Consider the following 14530-nt stretch of genomic DNA (forward strand, 5'->3'; position numbering starts at 1 on the left):
GTCTCTATGATAACCCGACTGAGTCATGGCTGGAAGTTCTGGTGTCTGGCAGGAACGCGTCTGCCCTTCCTCATCATTGCCATTTGATCTGTGGGACTCCCCTCCAGATTCCTGTCCTGACTTGCTCGTCATAGAAACGGCTGGGTTTCGTTGAGGCCAGAAAATGTCGAGAATTTAAACCGCACCTTTAACTACTCTTGTGGCTAACTACTAATTTCCTCTAAGTAGCCACTGTTGCTAAGATGAAGCCCTTTTTAAAGCTTTCATGTATAAAGGCTGCTCTGTGCCACAGTATTTGCTCACTTGTGTGTATGCATGTGTTTGATTGGCCAGTGTTCTTGCAGGATATCCAAGGCAATATCTTTGGAGCCGCTGATGTTTACTTGGCCCCTGAAAAGAGGTTGTTATCAGCCCCGGTCACGTGGCATTTTCTCATTCATATGCGGCGGGATACAGTTTTACGTGGACACACAAACACACTCACAAAGAGCCTCTTTCGAAGTCCCGCGAGCATGCCCGTGCCCTCCCCCACCGAAGTTGTCCAGTAGAAGGGCACGTCTTTGTCAGCAGATGTCAGGACGCAGGTGTGTGTTCCCTGTGCCGCTCCCTCTATTTGTTTCAACCTCCTCTTGAGGCTTCCCATTTGTCTGTGGCCCCGTTTCATTTCAGCCCACTCCAATCCCCCCTACCCCCGGGAGGACGCCAGTGTGTCTGCATTAAAGGGAGGGGAACGGAAAGCACACACATCCCCACTCACTGCTGCTGTTGTGCACCGGCTCTACCTTTTTACATTAGATTAGTAAGAGCTGGACCTGGATGTCACTGTGAGGTCACCTGCAATAAGAACATTGTGTGCCTGCGTGCGTGTGTTGGTATGCCAGCCTTGTTCATTACGTTTCTAACAACACTTCAATTTGACCATTCTGTATTGAGGTCAGTGTTAAAGGGTTTTGTCAATCTGTACATACACTGTGCACAAGTTGGCTGACTTCCTTGTCAAAAGTATGACAAGCGATCGGCAACTCATAACCGCGGTCATATGCCCATCAAATTAATAAATGACATCAGCTGCGACAGTGATCTGGCACTTTGATGCAGCGTTACGACTACATTTTCCAGCACCATGCCTTAAGGTTCCTGTTGTGGATGCATGTGTCCCTCTCCCCCTTTTGAATTTTAGGCACAACTCAAGGCACAAGCACCTACCAAAAGCTTGCTTTTGTTGCTCGCATTGTTTTTCGCATGAGGTGTGACTGTTTAGCCACGATTTATTCACCTGTGCTTTTCAGATGTAGCTCAACAAAGCTGGACACTGCCCTGTCCAAAGTGTGTATTCATACTGCTGATACAGGTTTCCCTATGAAGATAATTAAATGAGGGGCATGGCCAATGAGGCTCTGTTACGCTTGTGATACCACGTTGGAGGCTGACGCATCAGTACCTTATCCACAGTACACCGAGCCAGAAAAAAGCAGTGTAAAAGAGGCTAGTGTGGGCTCTTAAATCATTCGCGTTGAATTTCCATCGCTCATACAATGCGAGTTGCCATTTGAAAACCACACTTTCACAAATCGTATAGCGTATGCCCAGTTTGAGCAGATTGTCATCCACTGGCATGGACAGGATTTGGCTTTGCAGAAGTCGTTAAAAGTTGCTGGGATGTGTCGTAACCAGTATTGCACTCTCAGCATATTTAAAATGCATTGCATAACCGGGAGAGACAAACTTTTAAATTTACCACCTGTGCGCTCCACATGTTCTCGGAAAACTTCCCAATTCTGCTCGGAGATGGCACAGTAGTGTAGCCAATTCATTTTGGTCTTCATTTCCCCAACCTGGCTGCAGGGTCTTCGAGTGGGGAGTTTAGCCATTACTGTATTACTGTACATTGGACAGGCTCTTTAGTCAACATGGCCGAGAGCTGCTTAGAGTTGCATCAACACTGAGCAATCCAAGGTTTGAATTTGGGTCAAAGGGAAGGGGGCCTAATAGGGATGTACCACCAGATGATCTTGCTTTCTATACCCCCTTTGTCTGCTTAGAAAGCCATTTTAGATATTTAGCCTTTGGTCTCTAATCCTAAATTCCTCTGGCATCTATAAATTGTCATTTTTTCCCAAGCCGTAACAAAGCAATGCACACTTAAGCTTGTACGAAAATATCTGCTTTGTCACGTTCCCCTTTGCTGTCAATTTTACAAATGCAGAAAGTTGTTGAGGGAGGCTATTAATCCAAAAGTAAGAGCGGAATGAGTCCTTGCCAAGACAGAGGATGACGGGCCCAAGCAGAGTGACAGGCTGCTTGAAGCCCGTTGTGCTTCCTGGACACAATTTTGTCTGTGCCCCAATTGATTGCTGTACCTTTGGGAAAAGATTCAGCCAGGCTGCACAGCTTGCAACTTATCCCTGTCCTCCCCTTGTGGTCTTAGATCTATTTTGGTCGTGCTAATCAGAACAAAACTCTGGCCTATGGTGTACATTTACAACACTAAAACAAACTATTTTATTATATATTTTTTTTTGGTCAGAAGTACATCAATAGCCCTTATTTTGGGCACAGCTTCTGTGGGGATGTATTTGGCTTTTTGCATGTTCTGTAGCTCGAACTGGACTGATGCTTTTGTCTTCAGTTCACTTGGCAAATTACAGCTCAGTCAATGCTGCAAGTGTGGTTAGCACTGCTGCCACACTGCAACAAGGGCGCCCTTTTCGTTTTTAATTTGAAGCATACAACTTTAGGGACTGTGTGAAGTTTTATGTTCTCGCCGTGGCTGCGTTGTCTTTTTCTGGTATGGGGTTCCTCAGTCTACGATGTCGTTCCATTCCTGCAGAGGTGATGTAATCTGAATTTGTAAGCCAGTAAATAGTATGAAAACCACTATGCTTTCTTGTGTCGTGTGACTAGATATTGTTCTGCAAAGTAGTTCATTGTGCACTGTTTGTAACCTCGAAACATTAGAAATGGAGGCCCGCATGTATAGTAATCGGATACAACCCAAGGCGCATATTACCTGGACAAAGGCAGAACTTTAAAAAATGGCTAAAGATTGACCAACTCAAAAGCAGGATTTCGGATACTCTGAGGTTACGCAATTTATGGTAATTTTTATCTATAAAGCACTTTGAAAACAAACGCAGCTGAAACAAAGTGCTGTACATTAAATACAAATCGAAGCTATAACACAAAACAATTGAACGTAACAGTTTAAAGCCAATACAACCGTAACAAAGTTAAAACAAATTAACAATAATAAATCAAACTTTCACTTTTTAATACTTGGTTGCAAATCCTCTGCAGTCAATTACAGTCTGGAATCCGGAACACATAAACATGATCAGACACTGGATTTCATCCCTGGTGATACTCTGCCAGGCCTCTATTGCTACTGTCTTCAGTTCCTGCTTGGTCTCAGGACAATTTCCTTTCACATAATGAGGGAATAACACCTGGCCATGGAACAGCTCAACAGCCAATTGTCCCATTACTTTTGGTCCCTTAAAAAATGGGAGGCACATATAGAAGCTTTTGTAATTCCTACACCGTTCAACTGGTATGGATATAATTACCCTCAAATTAAAGCTTGAACATTTGCAGTTGAAGCACATCTTTGTTCGTTTCATTTGTAATCTATTGTGGTGGTGTTTAGAGCCAAAAAGATGAGAATTGTGTTGCTGTTCCAATAGTTATGGATCTGCCTGTACAGTGTGTGCTCACTCTTACGTGTTCCAGTTTAGAGGCGAGCGCAGCATTTTGAACAATCTTGGAGATGTTTGTTACGTGCATTCACTTTTCTATGGAGCTATCTGTGAGAATAACCACATACGTTTAAATAATTTGTATTTCATTAATATCTAACGTGCGCTTGCCATGCATATGCAAAAGCCAAGCCTCGTCGCCGGCACCCAAATCCAGCAGAGCGTCAAGTTACCTCCGGTGACTGTGCGACACGGTGGTCAGGAGTAGTTCACACCTTGCCAGCAGTGACTTGCCGTGTTCCCTGAAATTTCACCGACGCCATCAGGTTGCAGGACTCGGAAACACGAGTTCCCTCCCCTCCTCTCTGTCGCTCTGTGGCAGCCGCCTTGCCAGGAACAGGAGCCTTTGTGGTATTCGTTACATAGGAAGTTGCAGCCTGTTGTTAAGCCTCCCATCTGCTACGTTTAGCCACCCAGACAATGTGCCACTTTATTGCAAAAGGACAATTTAACTGAGTTTCGTACTAAAAGTAATGCACTTAAATTCATAGAGACACGACATGTTGTTGCAGTCCGGTTTTTTTATTTCATGACAACTAATTCCTTACCTAAACCCATCACTGCTTTGAAATCCAAATAGTGTTTTATTGACACGGCAGTGTTTTCAACGCAGCATGTGTTGCAGCTAATGGAGAATAGTTACAACAAAACACCTATTCGTAACATTTCCTTGTAAACACATTTGCATAAACATGTTCTTTGTTGTGATAACCCATGGATATAGTGGGGGTAGCAGGAAAAAAGTAATTCTTGTTCATTGGGATGGATTTGTTCCTGTATTTATTTTTATTTTTTTTCTTCCACAGACTGGATTTTATGCATTTGCACATGATGCACGCTTGCCAGTTCTTTTTCAGTCAGTTGGGTTAAATCGGAATGAAATTGTGGGGGACGCCACACCCTTCTGGCGGAATTTCCCTGTAATTATTTATCACGCTCACCCTGGAATAGACTGTGACTTCTTGTTAGCCTGCCCAAGCTGCATTAACGCAGTTAACCAACATCACGCACCAGTTAAAATCATTACATGATGACAACCTAAACCTTCAGCTTCCGTAAATAACCTATCAGTTTTCTGGAATCGCAGGCGGCGGATATCAGCTCACCGCTTTAGGGCTTCAACGCAAGCTGGCTCTTTTTCTATTTAGATTTAATCCGCTGTAGCCAGTACTGGCTCTGTTTCATGCGCTCCTTTTGGCAGATTTTCAACTCTTGTGCTTCCACCCCCATATCAAATGTTACTGCACAGGAACTTTGTGTTTGATGTCTGGGATTATTCCCTTTCTCTCTTTGTAAGAGGAAAACCAGTTCATATCGCAAGTTAAACAAGTACTTTCCGACTATGAGAGCGTTAACATGTTGGCCCACTTGGCTTTTCTTTTTGCCAGGTCTCTTTGCACAGCAGCCTTCTTTATAATCAGTGTTTTAACTCAGGTTTTTTCCCCCCCTCTCCTCTGATGTTTGTCGTTCCCAGAGCTTTCCATCGGACGAAGGGTGGCCATTTGCCAAGTACCTGGGGGCGTGTGGGCGCGTGGTGGCTGTCAACTACGTGGGCGAGGAGCTGTGGAGTTACTACACCGCGCCCTGGGAGAAGCGCGTGGACCTGGCACGGCAGCTGATGGATATAGCCGAGCAACTGACCAACAACGACTTTGAGTTCGCCCTCTACCTGCTCGATGTCAGCTTTGACAACTTTGCGGTCGGCCCCCGCGACGGCAAGGTCATCGTTGTTGACGCCGAGAACGTTCTTGTGGCCGACAAGCGACTGATCAAGCAGAGTGAGTGCCATCATTACCTGAACACCTCCTGTCCATCTATTTCTTCAGTTGCCATGGCAGTTCTTCCTGTGCATGGTATATCAACACAAACAATTAACGCTAAAATGATGAAACTGTCAGTCAAGGTTAACTAAAACAAGTAATAACTGTGCTTCTGGGCTTTAAAAATATATCCCTTCGTCAAAAAAATCTCATCAATCAAACACAGACCAAAGCCTTCTATCCATGTAAAACACTGCACTCTATGGTGTATGCGACCTATTAAGTGTTGTTTTTAGACGCTCTTCTGGGAGGGGCTGCTGCTTGGTCCAAACCTCCTTTTCTAAGAATATCCTCATCCAGCAGCAGTTCTTCTGCCTTCAACATGTTCATCCCAATCAAAGCAAAGAGGGCCTCCGATAACGAGCTGTCTCTCTCTTCCCCCCCCCCCCCCCAACCTTCTTGAAATAAACCTCATAACAAGGACCGAGCTATACATCACACGTACCGTGTGACAGATACTTACCCCTTGGTCAACCTTCCCAGGGCTACTTCACACAGAGGTAGGACCACCCAGTCACTTCTTTTTAATTTGTCCCTTTTACCAGAAATCCTATTAAAATGATGGACTGTTGTGTCACGGGATACTAAGATACTCCACCAGCGCTCCCCGTGACAGATATGAAGTGTTGTCTGGGTTTTGTGTATGTGTTAAAGAGAGAGTGCGCTTGTATTATATCAACTTTTACAGATAAAAGCAGACCCTTGTGATGAATTGGTCCTGATGATCAGTTCAAACAACCCCCCCAGTGTAAGTGTATTTCCTACCTTTTTATAGCCGATAGCTGCAAGTTCTCCACGCTGTCATGCTGTGTGTTTTACTCGCCTTAAAACTCAATCCTGCCTTGAGGCGCACTCTGTCTGGCAGACACATCAGGAGCTTGACAACTCAAGCCTCTTACCCAGGCCAGCGCGTCAAGAATGTTTATGGGGCCTCCATTGTGTCTGTTCGCCCAGATCGGTTTGTGCGCGCGCCGAATGTCGCGGCTCAGCGTGGAGGATGCGTGAGCGACAACGGCAGTAAACGGTATTACAAGGTCACAGGCAGACGCCGGGCGGTCGTAGGACATTCGCGCTAACCCCCCAGAAGCCGACAATCCAATGACTCACAATTAGTGCTCGAGATCCAAAGTGACTGGTGATTGAGTTTCATCAGTTTAAAGTGAGGCCAATTGATTTGTAAATCAAACGTGTTAGATGGAGCATGTTTTACACAGTCCATTACTGCAGTCGACGGCATTCATTATGATCGAGTTCATCTAAAGGCTTCTTTATACTTGTGCGGACGGCGACCGCGCTGACGTCACTGCGGCTGTCCCTCGCATAGTTTGCCTTTATACTCAAGTGCAACCCATGCACGCAGTTTTGAAAGTGTGCTACAGTTCTCCTCCAAGTCGGGGTGTCGCTATTGCTGGTATTGGATAGGACACCACAGGGTGGAGTTTTCTCTGCATTTTTTTTTTTTGTCATTTCCGGTAGCCGTTTTTACTTTCCTTTCAGTAAAAAGGAACAAAGCAACAACAATGGCGACCGCGACGGAACAAATGGACCTAGATGATGCGTTTAATTATGCTGCAAAATCGATCGAGGTGGTGGTGCTGTAGATGGTACGCAGAACCAAGGGGCACGCTGGTACGTCATCACAGCATGCGACTAAAATGGACCAATCACGAGAGATGATCTCCGCGGCGTTCGATGCGCAGCAACTATTTTTGTCGGGTGCCCGGCAAGCTACGCAGAGGTGCTGCGCGGGGCAATTCGCCGGTCACGTGATGCAATGCGGGTGTTGTCGGCCGTGCGACCGCGTGTGTATAAAGAGGCCTTAATTGTGAAGGTTTTGGAAAACTTAGTCCAAAGGCCATTGAGGCACTGAGTGTGCATCCTCGAAAGCGCCCATTTATCAGTTTTCATAGCATCCGAGTTCTTTAGATGATTCTTTAGATTTCAAACTGCAAATAATTTAAAATACATTGTCGTGTATCATCAGCTGCATTAATAAATATGGGGTACATTAGCCTTGCCAAAATGCATAGATTTTTTTTATAGCCCAAAAAGCTTTTTTACCCCCAAAGAGAATAGTCCTATTATTTTTACAGAATAAAAAAATCTAATTCACTATTTAAAATCTGACTTTCTTCCCCCATTAAATTTGACTGATTTATATACCATAATGTTATTAATTTATGTTGGAAAATACCGTACGACTATTTTTGTAAGATTTGACTTTTTATCCTGACAAAGTACGTCGTCTTGTAACTTTTTCTTCTTGAAAATATTTATTCTCAGGAATTAAGAAATTCATCATGACATGCTATCAACCTTAATGTAGCCCCTTAGTAATGGGAAGGTTGGCTTTTGTACCTTTTCAAGGACCATCAAAGTACAGATGTTCCCCAAGCTGTAAATGTCAAGGTTGCCCAAACGATACCTTTTTGAGGTTAACACCCCAGTGACAAGACGTGCTTGTAAGAGGTACAATGATGTGCTTTTCCATGAGAGGGTCCATGGGAAATAACAGAGACAAGGTGACTTACCATGCACATACCTCATGTTCTCCAGTCCATTTCGACTGAAAATAATTTTCTCCGCTTTTGGAAATGTACGTTCATCATACTCGGGCCCCGCAATGTGAGCCGAACAAAAGAAAGTGATGAGCTTCTTTTGCTTTCTGTTCCGAGGTCTGCCCTCGCCTTTTTTCCCTTAGCTCAGCTTCATCCTTGAGAAGAACCTCTTTGTCTTCTTCTTTGTATACAGTCTATCCTACTGCTTCAATTGTGTTAGTGTGGCCAAGAAGAATGGTACGCTTTCTTGATGCCGTTTGTCAGTCAGTCAGTGGCGAGGTGGAGTGCAGAAACATTAATTGCTCTCACCTCGGTGCGTGAGCGTATGTCTTTATCTCAGAGAGAGAGAGAGAGAGAGAGAGAGAGAGAGAGAGGGAGTGTGAGCAGATCAATCTTAATCAACCTCACTGATTGATGTAGATACACCCCTCCTATTTTGGGTGGGGGGGGCGGGGCGGGGGGTTGCACGTGGGCTCCTTTTGCTTGATGGTTTGATATAGTTGCTGTGATGAGCCAATGAGAAGTGCATTAACACTGATGCCCCGAGTATGTGTTTGCATCCTCTGGTGGGTACGTTCACCCACACAACGTCCCCTCAGTTCCGCCCCTTCCCCTCCTCATCATTCCCGTTTATTTTCTTGGCTCCCTCCTCCCCCGCACCACTCTCCCCTCTAGAGAAAAACGGCACCAAATAAGCTGGAGAAATAATTTTCATTTGCTTTGTAAATCTTGAGAGTGGCAAAAACCTAAAACATCAGTGAAAGCAGTGGAGTCAGAGATGGGAAAACATAAAACTTTAAATGTTAGTTTTATTAATAAAATAGATTAGGCGATGGTCGATATTGATTCAAAACATTATTTAAATAAAACTACTTGATAAAATAAAATAAAAAAATTACACAGCAGTTCAGCTAAACAAAAATAAAATGGTTCTCGCACCTCTTGAGATCTGTAGCCTTGTTTAAAATTCAAACGAGATGAAAAGCAGCACACATTTCTCTTTGTTTCCTCATTTATTTTTCGGACAGTTCATAATAGCTTCAGTAGAAAAGAAACTGCTCAAAGAGGTGTATTGAGTGATTTTTGTGAAGTCTACCTGTTTAAATCTGCTGTTGCTGTGAGCAGGTTAATAGTCCTAGCAACACATCTGTGTCTTCACCCTGCAGACAAGCCGGACAGCTACGACGTGTGGTACGAGAGCCGCTTTGAGGAGTGCGACCGTGAGGCCTGCCTGTCTTTCTCCAAGGACTCCTTGTGCTCCCGGGTCACCGTGGACCACAACTACTACGCCGTGTGCCAGAACCTGCTGTCCCGCTACGCCACATGGCGGGGCACCACCGGGGGCCTCCTCCACGATCCGCCAGCCAACATAGCCAAAGACGGCCAGCTGGAGGCCCTGCTGGACGAGTGCACCAAGCCCAAGAAGCGCTACGGCCGCTTTCAGGCGGCGAAGGAACTGCGAGAGTACCTCACGCGGCTGTCGGGCGCCTCCTCGCCAGCCAGGTAATTAACGGAGTTGGCGTCAGCCCGACACGCCGAGAGACTGGATCCTGGACCCGTAAAAAGCTCCAAACTCTTGAGATCCTTGATGTCATTAGCACTCCTTTGCACAGGAGCAGGAAGGCGTCCTGAATTCCTGCGTTAGGAAGACCCTTCAGTTTTATTGACTGACTGACTGACATTGCTGCTGCCTGAAAATAGGAGTCGGCCACTAACGAGATTCTGCTGGGAACCAGAATACAGAGGGCAGGATAGGAATCGGAAGCAACCTTCTTGGATGGTTGCGCCATCTTTAAAGGAAGGGGGCGGGCTCTGAGCGACACTTTGCTCGCAGGCTAATGCTACGTGTGCGACCAAGCGGCGCTGACCCCAACCCCCACCACAATCACATGAACACACGCATCCCCCGTCTTGCCGCCTCATTTCATCATCGCGTTACATGACATTGAATCGAACACCAAGGAAAGTTTGCCCCTGGGATCTATTCTTTTTTTTATCCCACCATTCATTAACTGCTAGATTTAAGTCGATCGGTGCCTTTACATTTTTGCTGCACCGTAGCTCCCCCCCCTCTTCCTCCGTAGCATGCTGCTGGGAATGCAGAGGTAGCATGAATCTCCGTTGTCAGGTGGAACTGAGAAGGCAGCCCCTGTGATAGCTTGGATGAGTCTTAATGGTTTACTGCTCCAATCAGTCGCATCGTTCACAGGGTCTGTCAATGTTGTGGCAATCATCTTTTTCTGCCCACTACTACCCTTCATTAATAGGAATCCGTGAGAATAACAGATGCCCTCATAGGAAAAAGGCGTTAACTAGACAGTCCTGTGATGATAACGCCGATGTACCAAAGAGGCTGAAGGTGAAATTAAGGGCAGTGCAAAGTGATGCCCCCTTTCCTTAAACTTGTTCCTCTACTGCAACTGTACCATCCAAAACTCATATACTCTTATCTATGGCTCATCATTAAAAAAAAATCAAATAAATTGAAACTACTTTACCATTTCCGCAAATAGTGGTTAGGCCTGTAATAGACAGGTGTGTCATTTACTTGGAACAAATAGACAAAATGGAACCATTATTACCTCAGGTCGTAGAGGCTATCCCTTTCACAAAAAATGTTAGAAATCGTTTAAACCCAGCTGCTAACCAAAACAGCAGCACTTCCTGAGGTACTCCCCAAGTATGGTGTCCTGTTAGTCATGGAAAAAAATATTAGTGCAACAAAAATGACTCATAAGAGTTAGAATTAAGAGCTGATATGTGGCCATTTTCAATGGTTTTCTTGATAACCAAAATCACTGGGAATAAAATTAAGCTTTAGCATGTCAAACAGGACTACGTATTATGGAGTCAGCTGTATTTTTGTTGTGTTCATTGTATTCTTCAGGTAGTATACCTTCAGTGGTACCAGATATTAAAATAAACAAGAAGGGTGGTATTGAAGAAGGGTGGTCTAATAATTTTCTCCATGACTGTACAAAACAAGTTCCCTGCGCTGTCGTACTACACGAGGAGACGGCGTCTTTGCTGGCAATTTGTGATCTCTCATTTGCTGCCACTAAAGCTTTATAGTCCCTGTAAAATGAAAATCTCTTTTAAATTTGACACATCACAGAGAAGTTTTGTTAACAACCCTTCCAAAATTGACTGATCGCGAAGTACATAAAATGAGTCTTCAAAATTGTGAAAAACCAAGCTATTGTCGCCATTCAAATGTTGTGGGCTTGTCCGCTGAATGCGAGAAACCACACCCTGCTGAATAAGGATGCTACTCCAGCTGGCATCTTTGTTTTCTTATAAAATTAATCCGCATAAATATACATAAATAATAATGTAAATATCTGCTATATCTCCACAATTAAGTACTGCACAGTTCTCAGTCTGAGAAGAGCTTCATATAATGTGTTCAGAAACAAATCTCTGAATGCACTTTACAGGGTGTTTAACCTCGGAGTACATTTGAACTCTGTTGCTAATCAAAACAGCAGGACTTAGAGGCACGTAAACTGTCTCAAGTGTGGAGTCGTAAAACTGGTCCCCTGCGTCGTATTGCCGTATGTGAAGACGATGTCTTTCCTGGCAACCGGTGTTCCGATACACTGACGTGATCGCTCCACAATGTTGTGTGTCTTATTGGTTCCACCCAGTCTGCCCCAATTCTTACCATTTTTTTCTGTCATAGTACTTACCCTATTTTGTTTCTCGACTTTCACGACAATGGACGCCTCCCACCCCCACCCGAGCAAATAAACGCCACTATTTGCATAAGCACGGTAAGTTTCTTGTTTTGCCATTCTCACTTCACATCGTTGGATTTTCCACACCTCGCCCTTCACCGTAAGCGAAAAAGAATACTTTGAACACGTTGCCGCCCAGTATGTCTCGTTTCTAGTCCCCCTCGATGTCGTTACTCACACGTGCCCATTGGAGTGTCGCGTAGCGCGGGCAACACGTCGATTTTTCTAGACGCTGTCACCTGTGACCGTTTTGGAAAAGCAATACAAATGTGGGGACAAAAATTAGAAAAGTTTGGCTCCTGGCTTTTTGAACATGCCTCTTTGTTGTCTGATCTGTTGCCCTTCCCCCCTCCCCCACCCTGGAGGAGTTTGTATGTGTGTGACTGTCTGCTTTTGTACTGTCCATTTCCTTTTGAGTATTATATCAGCGTTGTCTGATTGTTCCTGTGCCTTTCATTCAAAAGTTGTACTTACAACTTTTAGTGGGTTTAATTATTGAAATAAAAGATATATCTATATATAGAAATACATGCTTGTGTTCACACTCTTCTTGATTCTGTCTTGAGTGATATTTTACTATTTCTACATTCCAGTAGGAGCATTTTGGCAGCACGTCACACTAAAATTGGATCCACCGAGTCAGATGTTGGCTGGTTTCCTTCTGCCGCCTCCTCCTCCTGTTTTGATCTTTCACATCTTTGGGCTTCTTTTGCCCGAGATCCTCGTGTTTTCTACGCTTGAGTCTCTCTGTCTTTAATCCAGACAGCATCGAGTATTTGAAAAGTAATTGAAGAGTTCTGTTTTTGTTTTTTCTGCAACCACATTCTCAGTTGTTTGACTGCACTGCTTGAAATATTAAAAAAAACGAAATACAATTGAGTTGCACAGGTTATAGGTCACAATTGTAGAAAAGGTTTTTAAAATGGGTTATCTTCTCATTTCCCCCCCACCCCACCACCACCACAAAAACCTGCCATTTACACTGGTGTATAGACTCCACTATTATCCATTGTGTTATGTGGTCTTTGCCGTTTCAGAAAGCAGAAAGACTTTTTATTTTTTAATTTATTTTATTTTTTATTTTTTTCCCCCTTCTCTTCTCTCTCTCTCTCTCTCTATTCCCTTCCTGTAATTGCCTTTGTTGGACACACCCTTTGGTTTGCGGTGAGTGCGTGACATCACGCCCTGTGTGGTAAACTCGGTTCCAACCAAACCCCCCACCTCCCCTAAGTCTCTAGAATGCTCAGCCTGGCCTGATGAATGGCTCCAGGGTCGGCTGGCTGGATGTAGGAAAACACCACAGACGCGCACCCTCACCACTGCCCTTGAGGTTTAAATAAACATGAGGCCATTTTAAGACACGGCCACGGTAATTTTAAACATTAAGACTCGGTAGGTGAGAATGCGGGGGGGGGAAAAAAAAGGAATTTGACACCAAAGGTTTGCTGAGTGCGTAGAAAGCAAATAGAACTGCTAAAATGTCCCCATTGAGTCGGTTTTAGCTGCAGATTTGATCTTAGTTTAGTATATATTAGCACTGTAAGTGGGACAAAATATTGATATGGTGATATATAATCGTTAGCCTTCCACTGGCCACCTAAGCCAGCATTTGCACTGTTTTTTTCCCAGGCTCTCTTAAACTGGGTGCATACATACTGATTTTGTGTGTAATCAGACCGCTCGCACACGAAAAAGAAAACACCATGTTCTTACGACGGAGCCTCAAACATGACTTGAAGGGGAAATAAAATCAATTGTGGCAACAATATAGATACAGTTGAACTTCGGTCTTCAGATGCTGTATTTCTCGTACGATTGAGTCCCATTTTTGCGCATCCACTTGGTTTTCATAGAAAAACGCGTGATTCGGCCATTATTTTTCCAGAATCGATGCGCCATGCCGTGTGGTTGTGATTCAGTCTGCTGAGGGATCTCATGGTGAACATCACTATGCATGTTCATCTGAATCCTTTTGTGTAAAAAGGGTTCAACGGACGGCAAGGCGTATTCCAGTAGGCAGGCTGTTAATTACCAACTCAAGGCAATAATAACATCCCTCTCGGTCTCCTCTGCAACATTTGCACAACGCATGCTATGAAAATTCAGGCCTTCAAAATAAATATAAACAGTATAATAGTTTCACAACACTGGGCTCATGGTGGTTTGTTTAGCAGTCGTATTTCAACAACAACAAAATTAGTGATTGCACATTTTTGGGGTGGTGCTGTTGTTAATGTTGGTTTGCAATGCCATATGATGGCAATATAAGGTAAAATCAACTTGATTGATGATGCGGTGTTTGATAACTCAAACAAGATGGCTTTTTGGGGGATTTTCTGAAAAGGAGTAATGTAGGAGATGCGAGGATTCAGGATGGAACACTTTGTAATGTTTGTTATTCGCAACATTTTTGATTGGATGTCAAAATACTCTAACTCTACACGATGCCGTGATTCAAAGTTCATATTGCGGGGTTGGTGCAAACGTGCCGGGAATAATCATGCCGTACCGGCGCGCACTTCCGGGCCTGCATTTTGAAATGCACCCCCGAGTTTGTGCTTATCAGCGCGGCACAAGTGTGAAAGGCAGAGGTGGATATCATTGTTGGAGTGTTCTGCAACCGTATTATCTGGATGTGCACGTCTCGCCTGTCATATTCC

The 14530-nt window shown here is 44.3% G+C and overlaps 1 protein-coding gene across 1 annotated transcript in view; it reads left to right on the forward strand.

The window, feature by feature from the left end:
- dipk2ab (divergent protein kinase domain 2Ab) overlaps positions 1 to 12514 on the forward strand; it is a 29154-nt gene extending 16640 nt beyond the window's left edge. The window contains exons 3-4 of the mRNA XM_061666794.1: positions 5230 to 5533; positions 9300 to 12514. Coding sequence (XP_061522778.1) covers positions 5230 to 5533; positions 9300 to 9640 — 645 coding nt within the window. The 3' untranslated portion in view covers positions 9641 to 12514. The remainder of the gene's footprint in view (positions 1 to 5229; positions 5534 to 9299) is intronic.
- The last annotated feature ends 2016 nt before the right edge of the window (positions 12515 to 14530 follow it).

The sequence above is a fragment of the Phycodurus eques genome, chromosome 21 (assembly GCF_024500275.1).
Source record: "Phycodurus eques isolate BA_2022a chromosome 21, UOR_Pequ_1.1, whole genome shotgun sequence".
NCBI classification, from domain to species: Eukaryota; Metazoa; Chordata; class Actinopteri; order Syngnathiformes; family Syngnathidae; genus Phycodurus; species Phycodurus eques.